This window comes from Argentina silus, assembly GCF_951799395.1.
Source record: "Argentina silus genome assembly, chromosome: 21".
NCBI lineage: Eukaryota > Metazoa > Chordata > Actinopteri > Argentiniformes > Argentinidae > Argentina > Argentina silus.
This window is the reverse complement of record NC_139675.1, coordinates 12,603,623-12,613,237: the sequence shown is the minus strand read 5'-3', so window position 1 is coordinate 12,613,237 and position 9,615 is coordinate 12,603,623. Positions and strand designations below refer to the sequence as shown.

The window sequence follows — 9,615 nt, the reverse complement described above, 5'->3', positions numbered from 1 at the left end:
GAGAATGATCGGGTCTTGTGTCTTGTATTGATACAAACCGTCTACAATACCTATAGAGGTTTGCATCAGCAGAAAGAGATGATGCAGTCAGCAAAAAAAATACGCTGTCTTGGCAGACTGTATGCAGACAGATAAGGCGGTCAAAGATATAATGTGTGCAGTGTGCCTTTATTTCCCTGTTGCAACTTGATGGGATGTTAATCAGGCTGGTCTTGTTTGGAATTACGATAATCAAACAGCAGGGGTTCCAAACACAGTGACACACCCAGATGAAGGGAGGAGATACCATCTGGAAACAGGCAGTTTGCTGACTCCCCTCTTTTACCACCAAATGTTTGCTCTTCACGGTTTGCCGGCATCCACGTTTGCCAACAAAGGTCTCCTGTTGATTCTGAAGTAACTGAGCTGAACTGAGCATTATCTCTCTCTCTCTCTCTCTCTCTCTCTCTCTCTCTCTCTTACTTTCGTTTCAGATCCAGCCAAGACAACAGTGGGGACGGCCCCAAGTTCTTTTCAGCAGTACACTAGCACCCTCCAATGGTAATATACTGTCACTGACCGTTTCTGTACTTTGTTGTTGTGATAGCCCTTTGCACTGATTTTTCAAATTCCTATATATCACATATATCATATATCATGTCCTATATAACACATAAGGCATACAGGAATCAATTAATTTAACACCAATATCATGTGCCTTATTGCTGATAATAAGTACTCTAGTAAAATAATTATCTGAGTCATTGAAAACAGGCATTACATGGGATATACACATCCAGTGATATTTAACAGTGTGTTTTTCGCTGATTTGTAGATGTGTCTGTGAACTACAAACATGGCCGCCCGGTGTTGACGGTGCCATTGCCCTCCAGGCAGGAGAACTGCCTGTTCTTCCTCAGGCCCATGCTTATGAACGTAGGTGACCTCATCAACGACCTGCAAAAAGAAGATTCTGGAGTCACCTCCGCCTCCATACTTACCAAGGGTAGGGCTTGGCCTTGGGCTACACACAACGTGTACACACACACACACACACACACACATAGGCACACGCATGTGTACGCACGCACACACACACACACACACACACACACACACACACACACACACACACACACACACACACCTCATGGACCATGGTAAAGTAAACAAACCTTGTAAAGTAAACAAGCCAATCCTTGTAACAGCCCCCTGGATGTTTTTATGTGCCTCCGCCTGGCCGCTTCATCTATTGATTAAAACGTAGTACACACACAGGCACACACACACACACACACACACACACACACACACTACTGTATGTCTCTCTCTCACTATAACCTCTGTTGTCCTCTCTACAGATGGAGAGCGCATAGCCAACAGCACCTTGATAGACACTTTGCTGGACAAGGACTTCCAGCTCCACATCAATGATGTCGTTTACAACGTCCAGTCTCCGGAAAAAGGTAACGCTCAGATGAAGAGTTGTCAGTTGCATATGATGACGATGATGATGACGATGATGATGATGATGACTGATTTATTGATGTTGCACAATCATTTAACCATTGCTCTTCCCCCTCCTCCTCTTCCTCCCCTCCCCCCCTCCTCCTCTTCCTCCCCTCCCCATAATTCCCCTCCCCATACCCCCCCCCCCCCCACACACACACACACACACACACACAGAAGTGGCGTCCAGTGAACATGCGCAGGGGGTGGAGGACATGAAGCACATGGTCCACCTGCTCCATACGGCCCTCCACCTGTCAGACCACCACCTGCTCCAGGAGAGGCAGCTGCTGGAACGTCTGGACAGCCTCAAGCAGGAGCTCTCTCCCCTGGAGAAGGTAGTGGAGAAGAGACGAGGCTCCCGGTTTTAGTTTCTTTTTTTTCATCTCTCTCTCTCTCTCTCTTTCTGTCTGTCCCTGTTCTGTCAATCACACACTCTCTGTCTCAGCGGTACTGTACTTACACTTGACCTCCCCTCTCTATCTTTCCAGTCCCTTTCTCTCTCTTCTGTCTTTGATTTTTTTCCCGCTCCTTCTATCCCTCCCCCCCTCTCTCTCTCTGTCTTCCCTCTGTCAGTCTCACTTTAATGCAGCTCTCTCTACTTTTACTTTCATTCTTGATAAGCTCTTTTTTTTTTTTATGTCCATGCACCAACCTCACCGAGTCAGTGTCCTGTATGCAAATATACTTTGTGTGCTTTGTGTGTGTGCGCGCGCGCGAGCTTTGTGTATTACCACTATATAAATAATGTTATATTTGAATAGCCTCTGTGTGTGATCTCTGATCTCTAATATCTAATCTCTGTATGTCTCTGCCCATACAGGCAAAGGCCAAGATAGCGCGCAGGGCAGAGTTCAGCTCGTCGAGGGCCGTGTGGACAGGCATGGCGGTGCTGTCAGTGCAGGGCGGGGCGCTGGCCTGGCTCACCTGGTGGGTGTACTCCTGGGACGTCATGGAGCCTGTCACCTACTTCATCACCTACGCCACCAGCATCGGAGTCTTCTCCTACTATGTCCTGACCAAGCAGGTAAGATATCAGTTCAATTCAATTCGAATGAATTTCAATTCCACCATTGCCCAACATGACCTCTCTACTCATCTGTGCAGTCCATTGTCCAGAAGGGCCAAATGTATAACCAAGCAGGTCAGACATGTCGTCATCCACAACCCATACTTCATACTTCATGTGTCCTACGTGGGCATAATGTGCCATATCAGGGTTCAAATGACTCTTGGGAGTTCCCGATGTCAATCATTTCCACATTTTAGGGAGGGGCCGACATTGATATTCCTATTCTTATTCTAATCCCCCCCCCCCAGGATTATGTTTACCCAAATGCTAAAGACAGGCAGTTCCTGCATTACTTCTACAAGGGTGCCAAAAGGGAGAGCTTCAACGTGGAGAAGTACAATGAGCTGAGGGAAGAGTTGGCTGAGGTACGTAATGTTATTTATTTATTTAGTTGGTGGTTAGATGTTTAATACACACTGCAGTATTTATGTTCCACTGCTAATTAGATTTTCCACTGAGCGACTGGACCAGTATCTGGTCCATTAGTAGCTTCTGCTGACGATTATTTGCTTGCTGTGTTTGTTTGGTGTGTGGGTGTGTGGATATGTGGGTGGGTGCGTGTGCGTGTGTGTGTGTGTGTGCGGGTGTCTTCCCTCAGGTGGAGGAGGACCTGAGACGTCTTAGGAATCCAACCCAACTTCAAATGCCCGTGGAGCATATCCAACCCAAGCAATGAAGAGTATAGAGAGTATTCACACACACCACACACACACACACACACACACACACACACACACAGTGTGTCAAACTGAAGGACTGAGCAACAGCACATACATGCCATTTCTTCCCCTTTATTTTGATAACGGTGCCTTTTTCTTACTAATCCTGCGTGGCATTTTAGTGTTTTGTTTACATGGTTTACAATCCTGGAAGTGATGCTAACAAAGCCAATGTGAAGACAAACTACTAAGTATTGAAATAAATATGAGCAACCATTTTCCTGTATATTGATCGCATCTTGCCTGCACTGCATTGCATTGCATACCATTAATAATTCAAGAGTATCTGATATCAGTGCTTCCAGAAGAGTTACTGGTCAGAATGTGAAAAAAAGATGAAAAAAGAGATTTTCCACTGTGACAAAGAGAACAGAGAGGAACACAAGTTAAATTGTCATATTTTATTGCACTTCAATGCAATAAAATAATCATTATGGTAAACCCAAACACATTTCAGCAGTCTCACCACCGTCATTTCATACAGCTTAGCAATACTAATTCAAAGGGGTGTTTTAAAAAATCATAATGCTAAAAATGATACAGAATTATACACACTGTTAAGCATTGTCAACACTGATGACAATATGGTCCCCATTTTCTATGATGCCCCTCAGAAATAGAATTAAAAACATGAATTGGTGTCCAGCACTCAGGTTGACATACAAACGTCCAGTACTTTGTGCTTGTGCATTGCTTTAGTGTCCAAAGTTCCTAACCGTGATTCAATGAATAAACCAACAACATCACAACTGGATAGCCGGTTGGAAGTTGGAACTGTATCCTGAGTTGTCTTAAGAAAAATCAAAGCACACTTTCCTGACTAACAGTATACAGATGTAGAAGAAAGCATATATATGTAAAACATGGTGCCATAAAAGAGTAAAAGCTATTTATGAAATGGAAACCAAGCTGCTACAGGCACTTAATAGAAGATGATTACAGTACAAAAAAAGAAATGTATGTGGATTTATCAAACAAAGGCACTCATACTACCCATAGGGACAGGACACAATGTATGTTGACTTTGGTCTCCCTGAGTCATGTATCATGTGAGACAACTTGCACTGTTTACAAATGCATCTGCAACCCAGCTCCCTGAGGTACTTTCCATATCAGAGCTGTTTGTTCATGCTTAGGATGTAAAGCGTGCAAAGCTACATTTTGAATTGTAAACGGCTACGACACATCAAAGTACAAAACACAAACATGAATTCCCTTTTTGGAAGGAGCCAGCTCGGAACAGAGGTCCAAGTGAGGGAGACACAAGCTTCCATGCTGATGGGCTCGTGAAAACTAAACTGATTGGTATGGTTTTGGAATGTACTTGTGGTAATAATCAGTACATCCCAAAAGACTACAAAGCACTGGTGTTGCACCTAAATCTTCTATTGAGAATCTCCTTAAAAACAATCAACTACAAATATACTGGAGAATAGAAATCATTATTGCTCAATTACTATTCTCATGTTTCACACCCATCTTGCAGGTTTGCATTGTGAAAGCCAAGGAGAAAAGCAGGTCTGACCAGAATGGAAAAGGCTTGTAGGTCCTGTTATAAACAACAGAATGTGGTTCAAAATAACACAGCACTGGGTCTCGAGCAAAAGTGATTAGCACAAGACTGTGCCATAGAATCACGGCTCCATTTTGTCGATCAGCAAAGGAAGATGCAAATCAAGGAAATGTGTACAGCAGGAATTGTTGAAAAATTCAAGACCTAACCCATTAAAAAGGCTAATATTGATGACAAATGAATGTCAAAGTATGTCCAGGTTAACCGAAAAAAGTAAAAACATTACAATCTGATCATGGACCATTCTTTCCCCACAAACCAACATGAAAAATTACCAATTTAAAAGAGGAATATAGCAGGTGCAGGTAACCGCCAGAGTTGGGGTCAATTTCCTGCCAGTTGAATTGGACACAGAATTTACATAGGAATGTAATTTGATTCCTGAATTGAATGGGATTTCTATGGAATTGAGCCCAACCCTGGTAGTTGCCCATTGGACAGGGAGGGGTTACTATTTCTTGGCTCGGAAGTAGAGCTTCTTGGTCAGCATGGAGGCGAAACAGGGTACTTGTTTCTTCCCGATGGCGGTCCAGTCTTTACAATTCCCGACACTCCTCCTGGACACCATCCTGTTGACCAGCGTCAGGAGCGCTGTGAATTCCAGGGAATCTCCAAACCTACTAAAGGCTTGGCACAAATCCTGGATATACCAGGAGCCGTTGATGGTCTCACGATGGGAATAATAGCCTGGACAGACAGACAGACAGAGATAGAACAATGTCACTCTACATATCTCCTCTGAACAGTGTCAGGCTAACTCACTCTAACCCCTCTCCTGTGATTGTATCCACACTTAAATAGAGAGTGAGAAAACAAGCTCACTGGACATTCTCCAAATGGCATAACATAATAATAATATACGCCATTTAGCTGACGCTTTTATCCAAAGCGACTTACATTGCAGTGAGTGCATACATTTCAGTATATACGGTCCCAGCAGGAATCAAACCCACAACCTAAGCGTTGTTAGCGCCATGCTCTACCAACTGAGCCACAGAGGACCACCATAGTACATAGGCATAACCATAGTACAGCGCAGTACCGTATATTTAATCTAAGCATTATCAATACCATTATCGCTAGCAGCTATAGGTGGTTGTATTACGATACAAGATGGTACTGTATGACAGTTGTGCATTTGTGTGCAGTACCAGGCCTGTAAGTATAAGTGTGGACAACATAAGGACAAAAACCCTAAGACCACTCACACAGATACCCTCAGAGTTCTCTGCTCTACAGCAGGTATTAATCCTCCTCAAAAGGTATTCAGAGTGTCCCCCCGTTAACGACAACGCCACGTCCCAGCTCTGTCCTTCTGTCTCTAAAGTCAACGACGGGATTATCCCGACCGCCTCATCTTCTTCTCACCTTCGGCCACGGAGTAGCACATGATGAAGTCTGCTCCCGCGGGGAGGGTGTAGACCACGCTGGCATCCACCACCACCTCGTTCACCTCGCTGTCCACCACGTCCATGGGGGTCACCGGCTCGTCATGCTTGTCCCCACGGCACGCCTGGCGACCACAAACACACGTGTCAGTCGGTTAGGATGAGTGTGTGTGTGTGTGTGTGTGTGTGTGTGTGTGTGTATACAAGTTCCAGTCTATCACATAGAAGTGTCACCAGAAAGAGATATTGTTGATTTTATTGTTGAGGTAAAAAGGGACAAATAGTCAACGGTTTCTAACTTCAAAATGGCTTCCTCCATACACCCAAGCTTCAAAATGTTTGTTGACTTTTGAGTATACAGCGTGTAAAGGTATCCATCCATAATTGCTTGGTGACAAGATTGACATTGTATGTTGGATTCGGTGTGAGAAACCCGACGTCTTACCTGTAGTATGAAGATCTTGGGTTTCCCCGCCAGACTCCTGCACTTGTCCCCCTTGAACAAGGCGGTGATATCCTGGATGTAGAGCTTGTCGTCAAACGCGTAGACGTGGTCGTTCTCTCCGTGGCTCAGGAACACGCAAACAAAGCAGTCGGCGTCGACGTGGTTGCTTTCGGCAGCTATGGGATCCATAAACACCTGAGTGAAACTACCATGACTGGTACAGTGTTATAACACCATATAGATCTCTGATGGTGAAGTCTATGATATGTGCTTTAGATGATTATTCCAGATCATATGGTACTGTCGGGCTTTAGTGCTTACCTTTATTGATTTTATCCAAGACTTCCTCCCGTTTCAGGTCATCATAGGGCTCTACTTCAAAGTTCAGATCCTTAAATCTAAAAAAAAAGCAATAAACATCAGTCAAATCCCTTGCTCGCTTCTTCTCCACCGTCGTTTTTATATCTGTTCGTATCTGAGGCGATGATGACCTTTTGACCAGGTTGTCACGGTCGGCCTTGGTCCCGCTGCGCTCGGGCAGCCTCAGGTGCGAGAAGAAGCGCTCCTGGTTGAAGATGAGCGCCAGGCCTCTGCGCTTGTTGTCCATCTTGTACTCCTCCGCCGGGTCCAGGGAGGACAAGCTGCCGAAAGAGAAAGAGCTGATGCAGTTGCTGCAGATGCAGTGTGTGTGTGTGTGTGTGTGTGTGTGTGTGTGTGTGTGTGTGTGTGTGTGTGTGTGTGTGTGTGTGTGTGTGTGTGTGTGTGTGTGTGTGTGTGAGCCTGGATGAGGGCGTATGTTCTGTTTACTGTAGTCAAACAGTCAACAGAACATATCATTTTCTCTTACCACACTGCCAGTAATAAGGAACTGCACAGTTGTTGTTTTGTTTTTTTAGCAGTGACTCTTTCTTTCTTTCTTTCTCTTTCTCAAACAATAAAGTACAATCTAATCTCTTTAACAGTACAGTATGTGCATACAGTCTCCCAGTACTCAGTCCCACAGTGTGTGTGTGTGTGTGTGTGTGTGTGTGTGTGTGTCTCTCTCTCTCTCTCTCTCTCTCATTTCATCATCCAGATACATTCCCAGTGTTAAAATTCTCCTTACCTTGTGTAGAAGCCATCTGTTTCTGTAAGGTTCTCAGCTGGCACTGGAATAGAGCATAAAATAGGAACAGTCATCTACTGTGACAATCCATAAAACATCTATAAAACATTATACGGCAGGAATATATCTTTTATAACCTTGTAACCCTTTTATGTGTCTTTACAACTATTTGATATCTCAAAAACTCAGCGGATATGATTGAAATAGCCTCAATTGCTTTTGGGATCAGATTTCGTTTTTTAAGGCTATTGTCATAAGCAGTGCAACCAAAAGGTCTGTGGATCACTCAGATCAACTCTAGGGGTCGAGCAGCCTTTGTCCTCGAAGCACCCAGTCCATGGCTATCAATAGGCTGGTGACAGGTAGTGAAAGATGCTATGGGCTAGCAAACACCAGGAGACAAACATGACTGGACTCTTCTATTGTAAATGATCTTTTCGTGTGCTTGTGATGCAGGTGTGGGTGGGGGAGGCAGGATTTTGGGCAATTCTTCCATCTGATTTTCCTGCATTTTCCTTATCTCCCTCACAGGTGTGATACTAGTGTTGAATCAGGTCTCAAGCTGACAATAAGATTTATCAGATGTTAATCATTAAAACATTAACAGAGTGTACTTTGAGTTGACTATTATATGGTGGTTGATATAATAGTTCTTTCTTTCTATCTTCTAACTATCTTTCACTTTTGGTTTAAGATTATTATTATATCTTGTAAGCATTAAACACAAAGGTTACCATAATTCCTGTAATCTAGATTTACCTGTTCTCTCTGCTGGTGCTGCTGTTGTTTTACTACTGTCCTTTTCATCCGTCCCTGTTTGTAGAGAGAGAACCAAAACGACAAAAGTGACTTTAATATATTCAACTACAAGCATGTCACTCGAGTTGATCATGTTGAACACCTGTTATCAATCAAATAAGATTTATTTTGGTCAAGCAGACAATCTGTGCATATGATATGTCTATTCCGTGTTCAGCCAACTGTAAAGGACAGTTACAGGAGAGATAATATATGCATGCATTTAATACAATCTATAGGAGATAAGAGGAAGGTGGAAAAACTATTACAGCTTTACTCAATAACTGATTTTGTATATGACTTTTTTTTCGGAGGGACCGTGTCTTCGGAGATTGTCTTATGAGCTACACATACTGTGTCCACAACTTCTCATAAATCGCATAACTACGAAAGAGAAGAAAACAAAATAAACATACACATACACTATAGATAGATATATAGAAGACTAATTACCTTTACTGTCTTTACTCCCTGGGTGAGACATGGTGAAGGTTTCGTCTCCTTTCGAAGTACACAACTGAATAATGTATTGACTTTACTAAAGCTGACGGAGTAGGACATATCCCGCCGCTTTAACGTGATTGGTTGAGCTCCCGTAAGTGGCATACAATTGGCAATTGAAAATGCCAATCAAACACTGTCATAAATGTAACAACTTCCGTATAGCCACTCTAGCTCCGTTTACTCAAGCTCTGTTCCAGTAGAGCTAATGGTAAAATGCCCGAAAAGATTACCCGGTATTTTTGGACTGACCCCCGTTTACACAGGCCTTGATTTACCGTGATTTACCCCGGTCACCCCGTTTAAACATATCAGTGTAATGCAGGTGAAGTGGGAGGGGAGAGTTGGGGAGGTAGGGAGGTGGGCACAGGACAGGGTAGGAGGCATGTCCCGGCAATGTATCGTTACCGCACATAGTTTGTTTCGGGCATACCCGCTACACATTTTACCTGTGACAGGCCTAGACATGGGCCCAGCAAAACGTAGATCAGGGACCTGTGTTAATGGGGCAGAGGTGAAATGCAGG

At 43.7% G+C, this 9,615-nt stretch overlaps 2 protein-coding genes across 4 annotated transcripts in view; one reads left to right on the top strand and one right to left on the bottom strand.

The window, feature by feature from the left end:
* Nucleotides 1-3,497, top strand: part of LOC310821143 (calcium uniporter regulatory subunit MCUb, mitochondrial-like) — a 21,591-nt gene extending 18,094 nt beyond the window's left edge. The window contains exons 2-8 of one of the 2 annotated variants that reach the window (XM_083693048.1): nucleotides 474-540; nucleotides 815-985; nucleotides 1,341-1,445; nucleotides 1,669-1,826; nucleotides 2,312-2,515; nucleotides 2,809-2,925; nucleotides 3,159-3,497. In XM_083693048.1, the coding sequence (XP_083549174.1) occupies nucleotides 474-540; nucleotides 815-985; nucleotides 1,341-1,445; nucleotides 1,669-1,826; nucleotides 2,312-2,515; nucleotides 2,809-2,925; nucleotides 3,159-3,236 (900 nt within the window). In that variant the 3' untranslated portion in view covers nucleotides 3,237-3,497. Of the gene's footprint in view, nucleotides 1-473; nucleotides 541-814; nucleotides 986-1,340; nucleotides 1,446-1,665; nucleotides 1,827-2,311; nucleotides 2,516-2,808; nucleotides 2,926-3,158 lie in introns of both variants that reach the window. The other variant, XM_083693047.1, reaches the window with a different exon arrangement.
* Nucleotides 3,498-3,661: 164 nt separating this feature from the next.
* LOC310821145 (caspase-6-like) lies at nucleotides 3,662-9,109 on the bottom strand. Of its 2 annotated transcripts, none has more exons than XM_083693050.1 (8): nucleotides 9,042-9,109; nucleotides 8,550-8,603; nucleotides 7,791-7,833; nucleotides 7,177-7,326; nucleotides 7,007-7,083; nucleotides 6,686-6,861; nucleotides 6,221-6,365; nucleotides 3,662-5,539 (listed from the first exon to the last, which is right to left on the bottom strand). In XM_083693050.1, the coding sequence occupies exons 1-8, from the start codon at nucleotides 9,070-9,072 to the stop codon at nucleotides 5,304-5,306; spliced, it is 912 nt and encodes a 303-aa protein (XP_083549176.1). In that variant the 5' UTR covers nucleotides 9,073-9,109; the 3' UTR covers nucleotides 3,662-5,303. The 2 variants fall into 2 exon arrangements, with proteins under 2 accessions (XP_083549176.1, XP_083549177.1); XM_083693051.1 differs by having other exon boundaries at nucleotides 7,791-7,827; nucleotides 9,042-9,096.
* Between the last annotated feature and the right edge of the window lie 506 nt (nucleotides 9,110-9,615).

Bases quoted from the DNA above. Each gene is read 5' to 3' on its own strand.
- LOC310821145 (XM_083693050.1), bottom strand. From the start codon at position 9,072: ATGTCTCACCCAGGGAGTAAAGACAGTAAAG. The intron at 8,604-9,041 runs GTAATTAGTCTT...CTCTACAAACAG, and splicing joins AGGGAGTAAAGACAGTAAAG to GGACGGATGAAAAGGACAGT. The intron at 7,834-8,549 runs GTAAATCTAGAT...GCTCTATTCCAG, and splicing joins AGCACCAGCAGAGAGAACAG to TGCCAGCTGAGAACCTTACA.